The 24,038-nt window shown below is 46.5% G+C and overlaps 1 protein-coding gene across 2 annotated transcripts in view; it reads left to right on the top strand.

Annotated features, from left to right (window-relative positions):
• Positions 1 to 6,595: 6,595 nt before the first annotated feature.
• LOC137433772 (thread biopolymer filament subunit gamma-like) overlaps positions 6,596 to 24,038 on the top strand; it is a 46,103-nt gene continuing 28,660 nt past the window's right edge. The window contains exons 1-5 of one of the 2 annotated variants that reach the window (XM_068126071.2): positions 6,596 to 7,200; positions 7,358 to 7,594; positions 8,413 to 8,473; positions 8,880 to 8,975; positions 9,241 to 9,405. In XM_068126071.2, the coding sequence (XP_067982172.2) occupies positions 6,731 to 7,200; positions 7,358 to 7,594; positions 8,413 to 8,473; positions 8,880 to 8,975; positions 9,241 to 9,405 (1,029 nt within the window). In that variant the 5' untranslated portion in view covers positions 6,596 to 6,730. The remainder of the gene's footprint in view (positions 7,201 to 7,357; positions 7,595 to 8,412; positions 8,474 to 8,879; positions 8,976 to 9,240; positions 9,406 to 24,038) is intronic. The other variant, XM_068126073.2, reaches the window with a different exon arrangement.

The raw sequence follows: 24,038 nt of genomic DNA on the forward strand, positions 1-24,038 counted from the left end.
GGTCCGGATCTTGGACCAGAGGCATCAGCCGCTTATTTGCTTGCTTAACTACCTCCCTGATTGTTTTATCCTGAACTTTGTCTGCTTGCTTCCTTTGGCTCTGAAGCTTCAAATTCCTACAATGCAGCTCCTGCTTCAATTTTCAATATTTCAAAACCCACTTCCGTTCTTTCTACCTGGATTTCTGCTGCTTATTTCCTCTGTCCCTAAAGTTTTAGCTCCTTTCCTGCCCTTCTGTCTAGAACTTTGTCTAGAGCTTCCTGGCTTGACCTAGTAGTCGTCACTACCCTCTTGTCCAGCTTGTCTGGTACCTGCGCGTTTCCCTATTCCTGGCCATGTTCCTTTGGCCCTCTACGTTAGCCACAGCCCTTCTTTCCCTGGCATGCAATGGCATACCCCATCTTGTCTCTGGGCTGATCCTTCCTGGAAAGTTCTCGGTCACCGGCGCAGCCTTATGGCTGTCCGACCTCACATTTCCCCCTCCTCCTTGCTAACTGTAACGTTATCCTTAATGTTATCCTGCGCAAATTCTATCCTTAGCGTTATTCTTAATGTTATCCTGCGCAAATTCTATCCTTAGCGTTATCCTGGTGAATTTAACAAAGGCTCGTCATTCTGAGGCTTGAAAATAGCCTTTACTTACAATTTTCGTTCGGAGAGCAGGCAGGGCAGATGACAAGGGAGCGGACCGAGCCCGTTCGAGGGAGGGAGGTTCGAATTTGGAAAAGTAGCCCTTTAATACAAGACAATGCTCACCTTAAAACAAATCAGCGTGCCGGCGCCGGCCTCAGGCAGCCTCCCTCCGGTCGTTCGGGGTCCGCTCCTCTTGTCCTCGTGCTGCTGCAATCCGAGTCACGGCACCATAAAATGTGGGGAGGACTCCTTGATCGTAACAGAATTCCACCAACAGATTGAGAATGACGAACTTTATTAAATACCAATTACACAGATCTGGAGGAAAACGAAGACGTCTACAGCACGAAGGACCATCATGCCATGTCAACCCTCCTAACTGCACATCGATTCACAGTTCATTTATATAGGGACACGCTTTATCAGAGAATCTCCGCTAGAGTCCGAGAGGACAAAGGAACTGGCAAAGGGTCCTCCCACCGTCATCCCCAGTGGGCCAAGTCCCCCACCGTCATCCGTCCTTTCGTCTTGGAGGAGTGAAGCACGCACCGTTAGGATCCGGACCAGATGTGGTTTCAAGGCTCCGAGGTGACAGAAAATATAACTCACTGAAGGGGGATTGCATTCCTGGTTCTGATAAGGCCATAAAATGTATGAGGGCGTTCTGATGAGTTCCAGGTGTTGAATGTACCTTTCAGCTCACTTTCTCATTTAAACTTAAATCCAGAGCATATTTATCGTAACTCAAGCGTCACTTTGATTATACGAAGTATTAGTTAATGTTTTAACAGTCTATCAAAGAAGGTCTATGTCTACAATTCACGCATCCTACGTAAGGTTCACATTCCACACATATATAATCCGCCTTCCTGCCCGCGGCTCGAGGCGCCGTCTGCGGATCAAGGAGAGAGTTTACGGCTAGACTATCTAGCCTGTAAAGAACGCACGTATACAACGAAGCCATCTGTTCTGCACAGATGAAGCGAGTATTTTCTCATTTTAAACTATGGCAAAGCGAAAACCTTTTTATTAACTATGAAATAACATTTTTAAACAGCATTTATAACAGAGCTTATGCAGTAACAAATCAGTCAAACGACATTTATAACAGAGCTTATGCAGTAACAAATCAGCTACCTGACATTATATATATATATATTGTTACGGACACGGCTAGGATGTTGTTTGCCGAACGGATGGCCGCCGCGCCCGAACAGTTACCCCGACTAACCCGATTCCTGAACGTTGGCCAAAATCGCGCCACAGATATTCAATGGGGAAAAGACTAAAGCGAAGGATGTGAAGAAGAAGAAGACAGAAGTAGGGAATACGGATATAATTTATTTGCTATTTACAACCAAAAGTAACCAACGAGAAGGAAGCATAATAAAATAATTTACAGAAGAAATCAAAGAGACACAGTGAAAATCGCTAGCTTATCTAAACAGGCTTAATTAACCCAGGGACAAGACACACAGAACAAACTCACGTACACGAATGGGGAAATTGCAGGCAGGAATGACAGGAGGTGGGTGGCTGGAGGGGGAGGAAGGCACGGAGCTGGCTGGAGCTTGATCCCGCACGGGACGTCGGGCTGGACCTCGACGGCCACCGATGCCACCGATCCTGTCGTGTGCGCGGGGTAACGGGTCGGAGCTGCTTGGTGGAGCCAACGCTACTGGTGGGGGGGGGGGGGGGTCTGGCGTGACGGGTTCTCTCTCCCTCTCTCACAAACTCCAGGACTCTTTCTCTCTTTGCTTCGCTTCGCCCCTTCTCTCCTCTCTCTTTCTTAGTCCAACCCAGTCCAACAACTTCCTCTCTTGCTTAGTCCAACTCTTAGTCCCACTCAGTCCAACTCTTAGTCCAACAACAACTTCCAGGATTTCGCGCGCGCTCTATATAGCGCCTCAGGCGATCAAGCCGCTGTTGTCCAGGACACGCCCATCGGTCAGCTCGCCTCGGCCCTGATTGGTCGGCACGGCCCTCTGGCTCCGCCCTTGATGACGATGGGCGGACACGCCCAGGAGTCGGCAGCTCCTCCCCCTTCTTCTCCAAGCCGACCTCGTGGCGAATGGAGTCGCGGAGGGAACAGTTGGCAATTGTTGGAAGGGGAATGTGAATGAAAGGGGATCTACTCTTATTTCACTTGGTGCAATGGAGTATTTAAATTAATGGGAGACACAGCCTTACACTAATACACATAATAAGGATATAACTATTGAACAGGGATATATGGTGTCCTTCGTGTATGCTTTATGGAATTAACTACGGGAACGCCCTTTGACCTTTATACACAGACTGGAGGCAGGAGGGTCCAGAATAAAGCAATAAAAAAACTAAAAAAACACAATCCTCATATCCACAACGGACTCCATTCACCACGAGGTCGGCTCGGAGAAGAAGGGGGAGGAGCTGCCGACTCCTGGGCGTGCCCGCCCATCGTCATCAAGGGCGGAGCCAGAGGGCCGTGCCGACCAATCAGGGCCGAGGCGAGCTGACCGATGCGCGTGTCCTGGACACCAGCGGCTTGATCGCCTGAGGCGCTATATAGAGCGCGTGCGAAAGCAAGAGAGGAAGTTGTTGTTGGACTAAGCAAGAGAGGAAGAGTTGGATTAAAGAGTTGGACTAAGCAAGAGAGGAAGTTGTTGGACTGGGTTGGACTAAGAAAGAGAGAGGAGAGAAGGGGCGAAGCAAAGCAAAGAAAGAAAGAGTCCTGGAGTTTGTGAGAGAGGGAGAGAGAACACCTCACGCCAGACCCCCCACCAGCAGCGTTGGCTCCACCAAGCAGCTCCGACCCGTTACCCCGCGCACACGACAGGATCGATGGCATCGGCGGCCGTCGAGGTCCAGCCCGATGTCCCGGGCGGGATCAAGCTCCAGCCAGCTCCGTGCCTTCCTCCCCCTCCAGCCACCCACCTCCTTCCAGCCAATCCACTCTGCAATTCCCCGTGTGAGTCCGTTTTGTTAGTTCTGTCCTGGGTTAAGTAAGACTGCATCGATAAGCTAGCGATTTTCACTGTGTCTCTGATTTCTTCTGTAAATTATTTTATTATCCTTCCTTCTTCCTTGGTTTCTTTTGGTTGTAAATAGCAAATAAATTATATCCGTATTCCCTACTTCTGTCTTCTTCTTCTTCACATCCTTCGCTTTAGTCTTCTCCCCATTGAATATCTGTGGCGCGATTTTGGCCAACGTTCAGGAATCGGGTTAGTCGGGGTAACTGTTCGGGCGCGGCGGCCATCCGCTTGGCAAACAACATCCTAGCCGTGTCGGTAACATATATATATATATATCTATATATATATATATCTATATATATCTATATATATATATATCTATATATATCTATATATATATATATATATATATATATATATATATATATATATATATATATATATATATATACAATATACATACAGTAATACCCCGGCCTACGTCATTAATTGGTTCCATAAGCCGTGACGTAACTCGGTTTTTGACGTAAACCGGGCGTAATGCCGTTTAGCTCTTTCACGAGCCTCGATCTTGTATACAAAAAAAAAAAAAAAAGCCTTAAAATGAAGACAAACACCGTAAAACTAGAGTAAATAACTCGCGAAAGTATATAACTATTGCTAAACCTTAAAGAACACTAAAAACACATTTTAGTCATATTTTTTAATGAGTAATGAACACAATTAAGAAATGAATTTGTAAAGAATAATAAATAAAATTAATAAGATCATGTTATTCACCTTAAACATGGCGTCTCTTCTGAACACAAACACACATTTTAGCAGTCTTATCCGGCGGCGCTTTTTCAGTGACGTATGCGAGAATACGTTCCCCATCATGAATGATGGTCGATACCGTCGACCGTGGCAGCCCTAAGGCATAGACCTTATTGCGAATCGGTAAATATCAACAGAGGGCGCTCCACCGCAAAGCATGATGGGATCGAAAAGGGGGCAAAGGTAAACACGAACCCAGAAGAGGAAGCGTCTGTCTACGATCGACGCTGTGTTTATGGAAAGGAAGATGGCTAATGTGAAAGAAATTCAGCGTTTTTTGGCATTAAAATCCAGCGATTTAAGGAAATATTTGAGGGAAAGGGGGGTTCCCATTGGAGAAGAGAAACAACCTGCTTATGCAAGAACAGTTCCTGAATGTTGAAACCTCGATCGGCCATACAAATATCGCCGGGCTGGAACTTGTCTACAATGTTCGTCATCTTTACAATTTTTTCGTCCGACGTGTTTCCTCCTGAAGGTTTGGAAATGTATGAAATTGTTCCGCTAGGTGTAATACCAACAAGGCACTTGAGAGTAGGTCTTGACATATTGGCTGTACACTTGCGAACAAAACTTGGGAGACGGTGCTTTGTCCTAATCCAAAGCGAAATGGGAGGTCCTCGTCGCGAAGATTAAGCCGAAGCTTCATGAGTGTCATGAGTAGTTGATCCTCTAAAGATTGAGATCGCTTAACTCCGAGTTTTGTAGTATTGTTTATTTGCCAGGTCTTGTCTTCCATTGATAATTTCCCCTTATAATAATGAAGGTTCTGCGCGTGAGGGGATACTTCTGCTAATAACCACTTAAACAGGTCATAACCAGGTAAACCTGTATAAAGTTTCACAAGTTCATCACAGTTTTCTATTTCCGAAACAGTAAGCTTCTTTCTTGTTACATACTGCAATGGAGGCTTTCAGTTTTGCGACGGTGTCCTTGGCTTGCAAATACTGGCTCATGAGCTGATCACAGTTCACAGTTAATTTGTCACAGTAAAAAAGTCCTAAAAGTAGTTTAAAGTGGTAAGGGATCACGTAGTGTGTCAATGTAAACAAGCAGTCTGTCAAAGTGACAGCGACCACCGGCAGCACTATTGCCCCTTTCCGATCCCATGACGCATTGCGGTTCCGATTCGCGATAAGGTCTAGGTGCTATCACCGACACTTTTTCACCTTTTTCATACCTTTTAATCAGATTTAACTTATCTTCCATCGTAACCACATTACGCTTGGAAACACTAGCATTATCCTTCTTAGGACCCATGGCTAACACAGACACAGTAAAGGAATACTGTACGTCGCCTCTGTTTTGAATGAGAACCAGCAGCTGCGCGTACGTACAGTATACTGTACGTACATTTTAATATATTTTTAATGTGCTTTTTATTGTATTTTAAATTGTTTTTTAGCTTCTTTTATTGTTAATTTATGTACCATTTTATTTATTTTAAATATATTTTTAAGGAAATTTTTTTTTTTCACGTCCGTAGGAGTGACGTAAAGTCGCACATAATGACATTCGCTGAACTGAAATTTACTCTAGAAGAGTGGCGTAAAGTCGGATTTGACGTAGGTCGAAATGGCGTAAAACGGGGTATGACTGTATATATATTACTGTACTTACTATGACTGTACTTACTTTTTCCACATGCGAAATTTGCATTTATGTGTATTTAAATTATACAATGGACTACAAAATGTAAATGTTTCATGATATTTGTTATATTATATCACCTTTATCTGTCAATATTGTTGAAATGAAGATCAAATAGTTCACGAGCCTCGATTCAGTATACAAAATAGCTGTATGTTGAAATATGTTGAAAAAGTCAAAACTTTACATGGGGTGTACTTACTTTTCACGTGACTGTGTGTGTGTGTGTGTGTGTGTGTGTGTGTGTGTGTGTGTGTGCGTGTGTGTGTGTGTATATATATCATGATCTTGCATCAACTGGATACAAGCAGTGAGTTTACAATGTTAAATGAAAGCATTATCTCCACTAAAAAGTGCAAATAATACCTGTGGACCTTCAAAAACTAGTGCAATCTTAGCTTTGCCGGAGCATGTCCAGTCCTTGCAGGTACAAACAGGTGTCTTTGCTGGAGGTGGCAATGTGTGATGAGAAGACTTTAAAATATCATAAGGTGGGCGTTCATTCTCGCAGCTTTCTTTGATATTTCCCTCCAGGTGACAGCACAAAGGTGTGGTGAAATGTGAGATGAGGATTGATATATAAACGAGCTCCTATATCGTGCACACACCTGAGTATTCACTATCACGCAACATCTCTTTGCCTTTCAGCGTGTGTGTCGTTAACAGCTGAGAACATGAGTACCGGATCAAGTTCATTTTCTCAAAAGTCGTCAGGTAGCATGTCAGCATGCTCTGGGTCGAAATTGTCGGAGTCCTCATCTCGCATTTCAGCAACCTCAACACCTGTTGTAAAAAGCATTTCGATGTCACAGTTATCACGGAAAGATGCTCTCAGTAGTAGTGGCGCCTCGATTGGTGGAAGGTCGTCTATGGCTGTGGGAGGAATGTGTTCAGGGGGGACGAGCATGGGTTCGAATATGACCGGTGGTTTTGGAATGGGTGGAGGTAATGTGCAGCCTTTGACTCTTGGCGGTGGTGGCTTTGCATCCAGCATGGGGTTTTCCAGCAATCCATCCTTCCAGGTAGGCCGCAGTGTGGCCGTGGGAGGCATGCGCGCCATATCCGGCAGCATGGGCATACAATCCTTACCGCCCATGCTCACACGAGATGGTGAGCAGCAGATTCTACGTGCTCTCAATCAACGGTGAGTCTACGTTACTTACCCTTTTCATTATTTATATACTTGTATGGATTTCTCTTTGTGATGATGTCCACAAGGATTGTGTGGAACCATAATGAAGTGTGTGTGTGTGTGTGTGTGTGTGTGTGTGTGTGTGTGTGTGTGTGTGTGTGTGTCACAGCTTTATGGTGTATATGGAGAAGGTGCAAAGCCTGACACAGGAGAATGCCATGTTGGAGGCACAGCTGCAGACTCTCACCGGGAGCCAGACCATCTCCATCGAAACCGAGGCCCCGGTGGATGCAAGCGCCCGTTTCCTGGAACTTCGGACCACTTTGGATCAACTCACAGTCCAAAACGTCCGCTTTGAAATCGAGCTCGACAATGTTCGGACCATGGCTGGAGAATTGAAGGCAAAGTAAGGATTTCCTGGTTCATCTCCCATCAAGTAAAAACTGCATCACAAACAGACCAAGATTTATTTAAACTCGATCAATGACTGGCTTTTGCACACCATTTCGACAAGCGATGACCTCCTGGTTATTTAACACACACGACGCACCATAATACGGGATTGTATTTTCAGATAACCGGTACAAATATTACCTTTTTTAAGCAGTGATCTTGAAATTAAATAATCCTCTTGTCATTGCAGTCGTCGATTTAAAATCATTTGTCTGTGATTGAGTTCCTCCAGATTGTATCGAGTAAAAACTGCAATAATTAATCACATCATTCCATGCAGATGTCAAAGAAAAGGACTATTTCTATTTATTCATGACATTGGAAGTCGTCATCCATCGCGAGTCAGGATTATCAAACCATGTCACGTGAGCGAGGGTAGCTGTGGCACACGTACCTTCTCCGCAATTACCCACCACGCGTGGGCACCACCGCCCTCCGGGCGATCGTACCCATCTCGGGCCACATTCTGCGGGCAATGTGCTACAGTGGATATTGAAAATAAACTGTATAATTTTTGTCATTTGTGAAAGAAAGTTCATTGATCACAACATATCACAAGATAAAGGAAAATTATTTGTCATCCCGGCTACCACCAGAGGTGGCGCTATTGGAGTTTCGGTGACATTCATGTTTGATCTGTTATAGTGAACATTTCCCAAAGAATTGGGTTGCAGTGTCCAAAAGACATAACCAGAAATTGATTGATATTCTGCTTCATTCCAAACATTATCTTTTAACACCAATTGAAACAAACTCATCTTTGTGCCGCAGGTATGACTTTGAAATCGGAGTGAAATGCCAGCTTGAATCTGACATTGTCAGCATGCGCCAGGTACGCCCGTTTCACAGTGCGAGCTGAACCTGCAGTCATGGCTCATGTTATCACGAACTTTTAAACTTCATTTCACAAAATATTCTGTTTACAAACCACCTGAGGACTCCATTTAATAGTACAAGCCGAATGTGGGGGTTGAGCTCATGAAATTCCCGATTCCTTCATTGGATACAAATTCATTGCATTGTCGAAGTAATATTTAAAGTCAACAGAAGTTTCTTGATGAATTCATCACACCTGAAATAAAACAAAAATAACAGTTTCACTGTTGGAAAAAAAAAGTAAAACAACAAACCCCAATGGAAACCACCAGGAGGGTAAAACATGGAATACCAAAGGTGTGTAATATAGAAACTGTGAACTATTTAAGAACTTGACTTTGAAACTTCACCTTATCCCTCAGGACCATGAATCTGCCATGGAAATCAAAATGGACCTCGAAAACAAGTACCACATGCTTACCGAGGAGATCGCGTACCTGAAGCAAACACAGGAAGAAGTAAGGAACACAAATGAACACAAGACATTTTGAGGGATAATTTAATACTAATAATAGAACCAGATACGAATCTGTTCTCAAATGGAAATGTATCCAGCACATGGAAAACCCTCACTTACAGTACATTTCACTTTATTCTCATGGTGCACAGAATTCCTCCTCACATTACAATCAACTTCCTGCAATCCTTCCACGTGTTAGACTTCATTTACCAAATGTAATTATCGATTAATTTATTCAGTTTCACATTAATTTCCTTCAACAGGAATTGGCCAAGCTTGGAATCAAGTCAACCAGTGTCGATTCGAGTTCAATCGAGGTGGACAACCGCTCGGTGAATATGGCCAACATCTTGTGTGCCATCCGTGAAGAGTACAATGCCATCAGCGAAAAGAACACCGAAGAGGCAGAGGCCTACTACAAAACCCAGGTAAGGTCAACACCTGCAGATCATGATTATTCTCCGCATCTCATTCCTTCCAATCCACATTGTTTAATATGGACTGGCAAGATAGCCCACAGGTACGCACACTCGACTCTCAGGTGTCTAGACTGGGTTCAAATCCCAACCCATCTGTAAAGTTGTGCCCTTGTGCTTTACCACGTCAACAAGTGTGGTGTCCCTTAGATGGCCATGTAATTGAGCGTCCCGTCTGCTGGCATTAGATGGTAGATGTTAAACTGGGTGTCTTGTCTGCTAGCATGAGCTGGTGGATGTTAAACTGGGTGTCTTGTCTGCTATTATAAGCTGGTGGATGTTAAACTGGGTGTTTTGTCTACTAGCATTAGCTGGTGGATGTTAAACTGGGTGTCTTGTCTGCTATTATTAGCTGGTGGATGTTAAACTGGGTGTTTTGTCTGCTAGTATTAGCTGGTGGATGTTAAACTGGGTGTCTTGTCTGCTAGTATTAGCTGGTGGATGTTAAACTCGGTGTTTTGTCTGCTAGCATTAGCTGGTGGATGATAAACTGGGTGTCTTGTCTGCTAGCATTAGCTGGTGGATGTTAAACTGGGTGTTTTGTCTACTAGCATTAGCTGGTGGATGTTAAACTGGGTGTCTTGTCTGCTAGCATTAGCTGGTGGATGTTAAACTGGATGTCTTGTCAGCTAGCATTAGCTGGTGGATGTTAAACTGGGTGTCTTGTCTGCTAGCATGAGCTGGTGGATGTTAAACTGGGTGTCTTGTCTGCTAGCATTAAATGGTAGATGTTAAACTGGGTGTCTTGTCTGCTAGCATTAGCTGGTGGATGTTAAACTGGATGTCTTGTCTGCTAGCATTAGCTGGTGGATGTTAAACTGGGTGTCTTGTCTGCTAGCATTAGCTGGTGGATGTTAAACTGGATGTCTTGTCTGCTAGCATTAGCTGGTGGATGTTAAACTGGGTGTCTTGTCTGCTAGCATGAGCTGGTGGATGTTAAACTGGGTGTCTTGTCTGCTAGCATTAAATGGTGGATGATAAACTGGGTGTCTTGTCTGCTAGCATGAGCTGGTGGATGTTAAACTGTGTGTCTTGTCTGCTAGTATTAAATGGTGGATGTTAAACTGGGTGTCTTGTCTGCTAGCATTAAATGGTGGATGTTAAACTGGGTGTCTTGTCTGCTAGTATTAGCTGCTGGATGTTAAACTGGGTGTTTTGTCTGCTAGCATTAAATGGTAGATGTTAAACTGGGTGTCTTGTCTGCTAGTATTAGCTGGTGGATGTTAAACTGGGTGTCTTGTCTAATAGCATTAGCTGGTGGATGTTAAACTGGGTGTTTTGTCTACTAGCATTAAATGGTAGATGTTAAACTGAGTGTCTTGTCTGCTAGTATTATCTGGTAGATGTTAAACTGGGTGTCTTGTCTGTTAGCATTAGAACATTCCTGATCGGGCTAAACCCTGCCCAACCACAGCCGACAGGATCCGAACATTACGATCTACAAATAAACCCCACCTCCAAGGAATCGCAATGGACAATTAACCCCACCCCACCAACCGACTAAGGAAAAAGGCCCTGCCCAGGAGAATCGATGGGCGGTCAAGAGGGTCGTGGGGCCCCGCCCACGAAGTGCATGATTGGCTGGACTGACGTCATCGAGAGACTTGGACAACGGAGGAGGAAGAATCTCTCTCTTGGTCTCTTGGCACGCAGAAGGGCGCCATTTTCCTTTGTTCGTGCTGATGCGATTTGGCTCGTGGGCTTGAACGGGACACGCTAGCCATTGTTTGTTCGGCTGGGTCTTGGAGCGTGTGCACTTTGGAGAAAGGAGAAAAAAGTACAGCATGCCCCTTGGGTCCCTTTCAGTCGTCTTCTCTCCTGTGCTGGAGTACCAGCGGGCTTAAAACATTATTTTATTTTCTTTAATCATTCCCCCTGTCTGTTTTTGAGTCTGCATGTGGAGGTACCCCAATTAGGATATTAGATTTACCTCACCTTTCATTTTCATTCCATGATTAATTTTTATTAAACCATTCTTATTGTTGCATTTCATTTGTCATGTCTTGTTTGCATGGTGTTGGGTTTCGGATAAACCCCCGTGGCTTTCGTCCGTGCAGGTAAGCACTTTGACCCCGTCCCCCGTGCGCCAAAACGTACCGCCAATTTTCGGCTTGCTAGCCTCGGAGTAAAGACCGAACAGCTATCCGTCCAAAGCTGGTTTTCATCGGCCGCAGACTTGACAATATATATATATATTGCTACGGTTTTGAGAATTGCACATATTGATCATTAAAGGTTAAAGGGTTGCCCCCCATAGTTAGTTCCACGAGCAACACGTAGGCCACCTGTAGTATTAGTTATGTCATAGTATGTGTAAGTATAGGCCATTTCCCCTAGTAATATCTGCGTTGTGTAAAGGCATGAGTTTAGGTCCCGCTCATTTTGCGTCCACCCTCCAATTCCACCTCAACATGCATTTTACAACAACATGCATTTTAAGGCCATTTTCCCTGCTAGAGCGGGGGTTAGCCTTGCGGTCCCCATGACAATCTTCTCCATTTTGCCCTATTTTCTGCATCTCTCCTTGTTAACCCCCTTGCCCGCATTTCTTCTTCCACCATCTTTAGCCAAGTCTTTCTCGGTCTTCCCCGTCCTCTACTTCCTTCTACATTAACTTCCATCACTCTTCTCAACCAGTCACTTTCATCCTTCCTCAATACATGACCAAACCATCTCAACCTGTTCCTCTTCACAGCATCAATCACAGGCAATATTCCCATCATCTTTCGCAATTCATCATTTGTCTTCCTCTCTCTCAACGATACTCCGCACATCCATCGAACCATTCGCATTTCCACCCTTTCCAGCCTTAGTTGCTGCTCTACGTTCATTACCCATGTCTCGCTCCCATAAATAATAACACTTCTCACACATGCAGCATACACCTTTCCCTTCAGCTTCAGCGACACTCTCCTCCTCATCAGCACGCCACACAGTTCCCGAAACTTCTTCCATGCACATCTCACTCGAGCAACCGTTGCCGAGTCTGATCCACCTTCTCCATTCAGCATGTCTCCGAGGTAGCAAAATGTTTTCACACCTTCCAGCTTCACGCCGTCTCCAAGATCCAACTCAACATTTCCTCCATCTGCAGCTCCCTCTGTGCACACCTTACATTTGAATGTAGCTGCCACACTGGTAAATGACCCTCTCAGACCACTACATTTTTGATGAACCCACTCAGCACACATTGTACATTGAATGGAGTTCACTCCGACACCCTTCCTGCACACAGCACACGGCCACTTCCCAGTTCTTTCCACCTCACCACATGCTTTACCACTTGCCATCACCTTCGTCTTTCCGATATTCACCTTCAGACCTTTTGTCTCCATACATTCCTTCCACTTGTTCATCTTTTCCTTCAGTCCATCCATACTTTCTGCAATCAACACCAGATCATCTGCATACAACAACTCCCACGGTAAACCCTCCTTTACGTTCTGAGCCAGCACCTCCATCACAGCTACAAATAGTAGTGGACTTAGTACCGACCCCTGATGCACTCCCACCTTCACCTCAAACTCACCACTGTTCCCGTCCTTCATCCTTACAGCTGTGCGCGCTCTTTTGTACATTGCCATCACTACTCTGATCAACCATTCCTCCACTCCTAACTTCCACCTCAATGGGCATAATTGATCCCACGCCCCATTTGGCTGACCCACTCGGTTTGTTACACTTTGGCTGACCCGCTCAGTTGTTACGCTTTGGCTGCCCGCAGCATTTGCTGCCCTTTCCTCGCTCACTAGTCGAGTAACACGAGGTAGGCCTGAGAAGGAGGAGCGCAGGGTCGGGGTGGGGGCGGCGTCAAGGCGGAGCATCAGAGGCGAGGACGGTAAGAGCCACCAGCCAACCAGGGCTCTAACGGCATAGCATGAGGGCGTGGAGAGACGCGTCTGGTGAGTTCTAGAAGGTTCGTGGGGCATGCCTATAAAAGTCACTGCACAGAGCCCTTGAAGAGGACTCGCAGAGGAGAGACAGGACTTGGTCAGGACTCGCGTGCACACGGCTTGGTGAAAGGACTTGTGTGAAGAGAACTTTGTGCGATAAGCGTTTGGAGGCATTGTACTGTAACTCGCACAGTATAACGTACGCGCCAGAGGAGAGGAAGAAGAGGCGTTGAGTACACGCCTGCAGCCAGACGCGCCGGTGGCGAATAGCACCTATTTCAGCCACGCGAGTAAACGCGGTAATACCTGCCAGTGATTAACCGCCAGAGCCCACACCCTACCGTTCGCTCCGTATTAACCCTTGTGCGCCAAACGACACGCGGAGAGCTCCTGCCTTCTCTACTTACCATATGCACGGGACGAGCCGGAGACCGGAGGGAGCTGCACGAGAGCCATCCTTGGACGCGGACCATCACCCTGCAGCTGCAAGCCCCGTGTGAGTGTGTGTGACGGGCCCGTTTGTCCTGGGTATTAAGTTAAGACTTTTTTAAGGCTGCACTGTGTCCTCTTTTTCTCTGAACTATTGTGAATAGTGTAAATAAAACCTGTTATTCCTTTTTCCAATTTGACCGCTTTTGTGATTTATCCATTGACTAAGCGTGGCACGAATAAGATCGCCAGAACCGGGGTCACCATCTAAACGGCACGGATCGCGTGTACGCACCGCTCGGCGTCTCAACACTTGTGGTTCGTGCAGGGATTATTTCCTCGTTTCAGGGCAGCGCGAGTAATTAGGTAATAGTGAACTCTAGTCCTAATACCCTATTTCGCGCTGTCCGGGAAGGACGTCATAGGTCCCGGGTCCCGCCAGGCCAGTCAAAGACAAGGGGACTAATCCCCCCCTTGGTAAGGGGAGAAGGCCGGCAAAGAGACCCGCAACAATATATGTGTGTGTGTGTATATACAGTGCGTATCAAAAAAAAGGTAATCCGAATTCAAGGGGTTAATATGCAAAGGTTATTTAATTTGACAATTTACATGTGGTTTACTAATTAAGAGGAGATCCTCAGCTTTCCATTGATACCTTCCATGCATCATAGCTGTCACACGTGACCGAGTACATTTTCATTGAAAATGACAAGTTCAAATCGCATTTTTACAAGTTTGGCTAATCGATGCAAGTCAGGATAATTGGTGCAAAATGAACGTCAGATTTTTATTTTTTATTTTTTGTATACAGAGTCGAGGCTCGTGAAAGAGCTAACATTTATCAAACAAACAAATCAAACAAACAAGTAAACAAAGTATATAAAAAAGATGTGAACTTTTCTCAGGAATGATTGGCCTTTATGCACCCACACCTTCAACATGTCCACCTCCCCTTTCAACACAAAGCTCACAGCGGCAGAGCATGCCCTGAACTGTTCGTTTCACCATAGCCGGGTCATTGCGCAAAGCATCCACTTCATGTCGAATACGGCCCTGCAATTCGTCAAGATCACGGGGAGGAGTTATGAACACCTTGTTCTTTAAATGTCCCCAAAGGAAATAATCACATGGTGTGAGGTCAGTTGATCTTGGCGGCCATTCCACTGCATGGTTGAGGGTGATGACTCGGTCTCCAAAGAGTTCCCTCAGTCGATCTCGGACAGCGATAAGACGATGTGCTGGGGCACCGTCTTGGGCCCACCAGAGATATCTGAAGACACCACGAACCTGTCGCTCAAAGTTCTCCCCCAGCTGCGGTAAAACTTCATCATTGATCAACTGCAGATACCTGTTACCATTGACATTCCTTTGAAAGAAAAATGGTCCGATCACCTGACCACTTCCACAAAGTCCCAACCAGTCAACTTTTGTCGATTTATGTTGGTGTCAAAATTAAATTCCGGGGGTTGTCCTGTCGGTGCATATTCAAGAACATTATGGGTATTGACCTTGCCGTCCATGGCCAAAGCAGCTTTGTCACCGATAACGAGATACCGCAGGAAATTGACATCTGCTTCACAACGTGCTATCAACCATCTGGCAAGCACCAGCCTCCTGGCAAAATCCCCTGGTGTAAGTTGATGCCGGATGTGAATCCGATATGGATGTTGGTGGAGGTCCAGTCTTGTGATTCGGTTGAATATTGCCGAAGGCAATCCCGTCCCATTTCGTCTTGCACTGGTATCCCTAGGATGCTCCAAAACTTGCTGCCTTACTGCTGCAATGTTCATTTTCCGATCGCCCAGTGTGCCTCCTACCAGAATTCTCCTTGTTGCGGTTGAGGCTAGTGCCATGCTCTTGGTATTTCCTAACATTCACCCAGATGGTTTTGGCTGCTGGAGGCTCCCGTTCTGGGAAATGTTCCCTGAACGCATCACGAGTTCGCTGCAAACTTCCAGTTTGGTGAAAGGCTGTAACCACGAAGGTCCGCTGTTCAGTCGTAAGTTGAACCATCTTTTCAATGACTCAGACTGTCTCTAAACCCATACACTGTAGGCCCATCTTAAATACCCATCTTAAACAAAGGATGCCGCAACCGACGATTAACAGACCAGCTTAACAATTTTACATAATCAACTTGGCAGTCGACAAGTAATGCGTCCATTTAAAACTGTCTTGCACCGATTAGCCAAACTTGCAAAAATGCTATTTAAACTTGTCATTTTCAATGAACATGTACTCGGTCATGTGTGACAGCAATGATGCATGAAAGGCATCAATGGAAAGCTGAGGATCTCACAATTTGTAAACCACATGTAAATTGTCAAACTAAATAACCGTTGCATATTAACCCCTTGAATTCGGATTACCTTTTTTTCGATACGCACTGTATATATATTATTTATGGAACCAATTAATGACGTAGGCCGGGGTATTACTATATATATATATATACATACATACATACATACATACATACATACATACATACATATATATATATATATATATATATATATAAATATATGAATATATAAATATATATATAAATATATATATACAGACTTGGCATTTAATATGGAATATTTTTTTTTTTCTTGACGGGTTTAATTTCTGAACTCAGTATATCAATCTGGTGAGTTTCTTTTACCCTTCGGTGATGTCTTTGTTGAAAGAACCATGTCACTGATTGTCTTTCGCAGCAAGAAGTCAATAACAGGATTATATCACAGGTGGCGTGACAAAATGTAAGGACAGGTACATTTGACGATTGGCTTCACAAACGGGCATATAAGGGTTGTTGCGTTCTGTATTAGTGGAAAACAACTGCTGCACGTCTACAAAAGTTATTGCCGCTTCCTCTGGAGATGGTCTGTCAACTTGACAATGCTGTTTGTCATGGAGTGGTGGCTTTACGAAATTCTGGCATGAAACAGCGTGCTATTGCTCGGCAGTATGGCATCACTCAAGGTCAGCTGAAAAAGATCCTGAAACGAAATGCTCAAAGGGGTGTCCCTACTCCAATACCGAGGCCAGGACGTCCACGCAGAACCACAAGGAGAGATGATCGCCAGCTGCACCGGTTAGTCTGCAATGGCCGTACCAAGTCAGCTAATCGGCTTAGGGCTGAGTGGCAGCAACTGACAAATGTGCCTGTATCCAGAAGGCTAGTCAACCAACGACTGGTTCAAGTAGGCTATCGTGCCAGGCGTCCCTTGAGAAAGCCATGTCTGACCAGACAACACAGCCAGCGCCGATTGCAGTGGGCCAGAGAGCACCGTCAATGGCAGCCAGGACACTGGAATCACGTGACCTTCCGTGACGAGTCTAGATTTCTGGTCTATCGTCAAAATGGCCGCGTCCGAGTGCGAAGACAAGTGCATGAAGCCCACAACGAAGATTGTATAGTGCCAAGAGTCCAAGCTGGAGGTGGTGGGGTGACCGTTTGGGCTGCTTTTCATGCAGGGGGCAAAACTGACCTGGTTGTTCTGAATGGAAACCTGAACCAGTTCAAGTACAGGGTCATTCTGGAAGAAACATTGCTTCCATTTGCTCGTGCAGCCTTTTTTTTTTTTTTGTATACAAGATCGAGGCTCGTGAAAGAGCTAACATTAATCACACAAAAAGACAAACCGACACACAAAACACAAAAAACAAGGGGAGCGGCAGACAAGATGGGGAGAGAGGGGGAAGGACACAAACACAATATTTGAGAGCAGGGACATCGGGAGGACTTGGGGGGAGGTGGGAGAGGAATAAAACATATGAACACTGCAAGGACTCTGGGGTGAATTACCGGGGGTAGAAAAGATCAAGGTTTTCGATGGGGGAAGATAAGAGATGGTGGTGAACAGCTGTTTTAAAGACCTGGAGGGAGGAGTGGGATTGAAGGGAGTGGGGGAGTTTGTTCCAGAGGCGGGAGAAAAGGGGAATGAAAGAGTGAAGGTGAGCAGAGAGCCTAGACTTTGGCAGTTTAACCATAAGAGGGTTGCAGGCAGATCTTGTGCGACCTGAAGGAATATTGGGGGGACAGAGCACAGACAGAGCTGGGGGAGCAAGGCCGGAGAGGAGTCGGTAGAAGACAGAAAGACCACCAACCTGCCTGCGGTGAGTGAGTGAAAGGCCCTCGGAGTTGACTACATCGCAGGAGATTCCAATGATTCTGAAAGCTTTGGCCTCAACAGCGTGAAGCCGAGCAAGGTGTGAGGCAGGAGCACCAGCCCAGAGGGAGGAACAGTATTCCATTGAGCTGCGGATGAAAGCCTTGTATGTGGTGAGGAGCTCAGGTGTGCCAAGGAAGGACTTCGCACGACGGAGGATGCCCAGTCGGCGACTGCCTTTGGAGGCCAGCTTGGAAATGTGGTTTTCCCAAGAAAGATCATGGCAGATAGTGAGACCCAAAAGCTTGAGCGACAGAACTTCTTGGAGAGGATGGTTGAGAAAGTAGATGGGAGGGTTGTCCAGTCGGTCCTTTCGGAGAGACATTGTAAGAGTGTGAGATTTGTCAGGATTGAAAGACATGTTCCACTTGTTTGACCAGTCTGTGATTTTGTCCAGGTCTGCAGAGAGTGAGGAGGCTGCAGACTGCCGATCTGAGGGATGAGAAATGGAGCGACAGAGTAGAGTCGTCAGCAAAGAGATAGAGAGGATTTTCAAGAGAGTCGGAGAGATCATTGATGAAGACCAGAAATAGCACAGGGCCCAGAACACTACCTTGGGGAACTCCAGCCAGAACAGGCAGGGAAGATGAGAGAAATCCATTCAGGGCCACACGTTGCCTACGACCAGAGAGGAAATCCGCAAGCCATGAGTGGAGATTTCCCTGAATACCATAGGAGGTGAGTTTGGTGAGCAGAGCTGGGTGCCAGACCGTATCGAAGGCATGTGATATGTCAAGTGAGACAGCTCTGATTTCCTGTTTGGCATTGAGGACCTCCATCCATTGTTGAGACAGCAGAAGCAACATGTCCAGAGTAGAATGACCTGGTCTGAATCCAAATTGATGATCAGAGATCAAGCCATTGGAGAAGAGGAAGGATTTGATATCCAAAGCAATGATGGATTCCATGACTTTGCTGATAATTGGGAGCAGGCTGATTGGTCTGTAGCTGCAAGGATCTGTTTTTGCACCTTTTTTGTGTAAAGCGGTAATGTTTGCTGATTTCCAAGATGCTGGCAGATGACCTTGAGCAAAAGAGAGGGTGAAAAGAACAGAGAGAGGGTGAGATAGAGCGGCAGAGCAGGATTTTAGGACCCGAGGGCTGATGCCATCTGGTCCAGTTGCAGAATCAGAGTCGAGGTTTGATAAAAATTTCTCCACCTTGTCAGGAGAGAAGGACACAGAGTCCAGGAGCAGTTGGGTTCGACTGGGAAAGGTGGGAACAGAGAGAGATGGGTTTGGGACACAAGATTTTGAGGCAAACACAGAGTTGAGGCATTCGGCTTTGTCACGTGCGGTGTCAACTGTGTCGCCATTTGAGGTAAGGGAGGGGATGGAGGGGGAACAAACACCAGAAACGGATTTGACCAGACGCAACCAGGATTTGGAGGAAGGAGACAGGTTTGAGAGTTCAATCTTGAGTGTGGAGAGATAGTGCTTCCTGGCACTCCTGAAACGCCTTTCGAGGAAACTTTGTCTTCCAAGATGACAATGCACGGCCCCATCGTGCTCGCATGATCCAACACTTTCTTGCTGACCGTGGTGTAGAGCATATGGAGTGGCCTGCCATGTCCCCGGATATGAATCCGATCGAGAACTTGTGGGCAGAATTAACGCGTCAAATCGACAACTTGGACCAGCAGCCTACCTTTGTGCATGAATTGCAGCAGACTATTGTCACTGCATGGCAAGCGATTCCTGTCCAAACCTTGGCAAATCTCGTGAACAGCATGCCTCGACGTGTACTAGCTCTCCTGAATGCTTGTGGGGGTTACACGAAATACTGAACTGTAATTTTACTGTCCGTAATCCCAGTCATAATTTAGCTTTTGTCTTTGTTGAAAAAAAATTTGGCTAATGTGCAAAATAAAGAGATACTTCTGGAAAACGTACAGAAGTTTAACATACTACTGTCCGCGAATTGAGTTCGATATCAGTTTACATCACTTTCAAGGATCAATGTATTTGCTTCGAAATGTCAAATGTGGTTTCTGTTTCTTTTAAAGGTTACACTAACAAAATCTAGAATAATTTCAACATAATTCCAATGAACTTTTGCTTCTAAGTCATCTTGAAAAGTAAGTTCACCCCCACAAAAAAAATATTCCATATTAAATGCCAAGTCTGTGTATATATATTGTTACGGACCACGGATAAGATGTTCGTTTTGCCGAGCGGAGGCCCCGAGGCCCTAACAGTTACCCCGACTCACCCGATTCCCGAACGTTGGCCGGATCGCGCCATAGATATTCAATAGGGAAAAGACTAAGGCGACACGAATGTGAAGAAGAAGAAGACAAAAAGGTTGGAAATACGAATCTTATTTATTTGCTATTTACAGGCTCAAAATAACCAAGGAAGAAGGAAAGATAAGAAAATAATTTACAGAAGATATTAGACACAGTGCAACGCTAGCTTATACAAACTTAATTAACCCAAGGACAGAACAAACAAGGACAGACTCACGCGGGGAATGATGATAGGACTGGCGGGAGGTGGATGGCTGGAGGGAGAGGAAGGTCCACCGGTACTGCAGCACGATCGGCGCGTTTGACCGCCGCCGTTCCTTCGCGGCCCTGCTCCGGAACTGCCGTCAAGGCCCCACGCTGCTGTCGTTGCTGTGGCTGCGGCTGCTCTGGGGACGTCGCGTGCTTTGCCAGGACTCGTCTGGTCCAACCACACCACTGAGCAACGTGCTTGCTTCTTGCCCAACTCTCTTGCTTGGTCCAACTTTGGCGAGCAAGGTGACGAATAGCAGGCTTTGTGCTTCCCTGGACGATCTTCTGGATGATCTCCTTTGGACAAGAATCGCTGCTGGATGATCTCTTTTGGACAAGAATCGCTGCTGGATGATCTCCCTTCTCTCTCAGGACCTTGCGCGCGCGCTTTTTATCGCGCCTCCGGCGATCAAGCCGCCGGCCTTTAGGACACGCCCATCGGTGTGCTCACCTCGGCCCTGATTGGTCGGCACGGCCCTCTAGCTCCGCCCTTGATGACGATGGGCGGGCACGCCTTTCTTCCCCGACCCGAGCACATGTTCAATGGTGGTTTTGGAGAGGATGTAATTGGCAATCGAGGCTTGGCAATGACGAAAGGGGAAATGGAGGTTTTGGGAATGGGAATGATGAATGAAGGGAATCTGTCTTATTTCACTTGGTGCAATGGAGTGTCATCTTAATGGGAGACAAGGCCTTACCCTAATACACATAATAAAGATATAACTATCAACCAGGGGGAAATCTATGATTGGCTGACGTGTATGCTTTATGGACTAATTATGGGACGCCCTTTGACCTTTACACAACACTGGAGGCAGGAGGGTCCAGAATAAAGCAATATTAACAAAACACACAATAAAAAAATACAATCCTCATATCCGCAACACTGCACCCTCCTCCTCTTAGCCACGTCCCGGGCCTATAACTTTAATTTAGTGTGACACGTAGGTGTAGTTCCCTCTACTTTTAACCTGTCCCTGAGTGCGACAGTTTTAAAACATAAATAAATATGTCCCGCTGCTCCATTGCACCCTGCCTGACAGACTCACACCCACAGCTAACCGAATTGCGGAATGGTCTTCAAACTATACACTGACGGTGGGGAGCATTATTTACAATGGCTCTGCTTTTATTTACAAAACTAACCCAGGACCTGTGATTGTTCTTTCTGGGGGGGAGACAGTCTGCTCTGCATCGACGCACCATGAAAGCTCCCAAAACACACCAATACACCCTCAAGCACCAATCGGTGCACAGTCATCATTGTTCAATGAATAAAAATAAAAACAACAACCCCTAACCCTGCAGGTGGTCTCTTGCTCTTCGGCTCCCTCTGCTGGCTATTTGCTATTTTCCTGATGTCATCTTCTTTGCTGGCGGCCTATTTGTATCAAAATAAAATGCACCCAACGTGTCCATTTCTTTTTATTTATGGCCCACATGGGCCGACTATGTATGGTTCACCTGTGGGGCATCGGTGCCCTGTGGCCAAGGTCCGCCAGCAAGATTTCGGGCCCTCATGGCCGGTTCCAGCAGAGGGGCCATGCCCCAACCCATGGGGTCCATCAGTGGTGCTCAGCCACAGACATGTGGTCCATAATGTGGTGCATCGATGCAGACAGCTGGTTCTGGGAGTTCTGGGCGCACAATGGCGGACTCATGCACGCTCCCCTCGGCGTCCAGTGGCGCACAGGTCCTCATGTGGGAGACAAAAGGGGGGACAGACAGATGAGCGAGGGGTAAGGTCACAAGGGTACACATCAATCAAGGCAATGCAAGGCGAAGTGCGTACGGAGAGCGAAGTGAGAAAGCTCGTCCCTACCGTACGTCACCCCCCCCTGTCACCTCCACTACCCTTGCCCTTACCCCATATTTACAACAATCTACACATTTACAAATCCGTCGCTACCGTCACATCTTCCCCCTATACCAAATTCGTCTTCACTCCCTCTACTTCAAAATTTGCCATCACCAATTCATCATCAATCCTCATAAGGAGGGAGAGATGGAACAACAAGCACAATGTCACACCCACGTCATGATGCGTCTCACAATCCAAACATTTGCATCAAAAATAATAAAACAACCTGGCATGGTGTGGAGGTACGTCATCCCAGGTGAGTGGATGCAGATGGTGCGAGGAGACTTCAATCCTAACTATCCTCTAAATGATTTTAACACACTTTACACTACCCGGGGTCTTTCCCTGCCAATCCATTGGCCAACTTACACTATGGGTTCTAAAAACCAATTCCCATTGACCAAACTGTGGTGCTTCTCAATTTGGGGTCTCACTCCCCCGATTCATCTCCCGGTGCCCTTGCACAATTTCTGGGCTGGGTCGTGCAGCTCTCCCAGCAGGTCTACCCACCTGCACACCTCCACCACTGTAGTTGCCTCCGAGCTTACCTGCTCCTTACCTAACCTATCTAACTGGGGAAGGCCCCTCATGGCTCTGTCACCCCACTCGGTGCCCTCTGGCACTGGGCTACCCGGGTCCGTCCTCCGGATCCTCGGGCCCCATCCACAACAACTCTACCGGCTCCCAGAGCCCACCTGCGGCCTCACCTGGCCGACATCCTCACAGTGGTGGAGTGCCCAAACCAACTACACACACTAACAGGCTACACGCCCAGCCATTTCCACAACACTAATGCACCCATCCAAATACCATTCTTTCACCCGCACCACAGATGCCAATATCCAACCACAATTTACCTGTACCCTCTACCTAACACTTACACTACCCGCCCCGGGTATTCGTGATGGGGGTCCACTCTTCCCCCATTCACACCTTCGCACCATCCACTCCACTCCATAGTTTCCACCATACTCACTCCACGACCATCCATTCCAATACTCCATATACTCCAGACCATTTATTCCATACTACCATTTGTTACATATTTAGGTGAATGTATGTGAATTACCATTCAGGTCTTTGCTTATCCGTGTGTAGTATATTAAGTTGTTGTGGTTGTAGTTGTTGTGTAGTTGTTGTGGTTGGAGGGTCAGGAGCCCTTCTGAAAAAGTGGCCGGAAACGGAAGTGACCGGAAACGGAAGAGGAAAAGACACGAGGAAAAAAGGACGAGGATTCTTCTTCCTCGCCCGGCTCCGATGAAAGGTGGAATTGATTGAGCCGTGTGGAAAAGCGGCGTTCCCGAGCCTGTCTGGCGAGAGGAGTTACCGGGACGGATACCTGCCCGGTGGACGTCAAACTGTCGTGTGGCCGTGCACCGACCCAGCGTTTGGCGCCGTTCGCGACACCGTCTAAAAAGACGCGTACGGGTCGCCCGTTGGGGCCTAACACGCCTGGCAAGCGGCGTGGGGCTTTTGGCTTGCTTTCCCGTACCCGCTTCGCGTGGCCACGAGGGGCTGTAGCCGGGGTGCCTGGTACGATACCTGCCCGGTGGAAACACGTCCACCCGGGGTTCGTTCAACCGCCCGAGTGCGGCGACGCCGACCATCATCTTGGTCAGGAGGGGCCCAGAGACATTGTGCGGGATCGAGACCAAAAGGGGGTCGTGAGTACTCACCGGGACACACATATATAAGATGGCCATCTTAATCATAGGGAATTGATTGTGGATTGGGAATTGTTGATG

This window comes from Myxine glutinosa, chromosome 10, assembly GCF_964187855.1.
Source record: "Myxine glutinosa chromosome 10, kmMyxGlut1.1, whole genome shotgun sequence".
NCBI classification, from domain to species: domain Eukaryota; kingdom Metazoa; phylum Chordata; class Myxini; order Myxiniformes; family Myxinidae; genus Myxine; species Myxine glutinosa.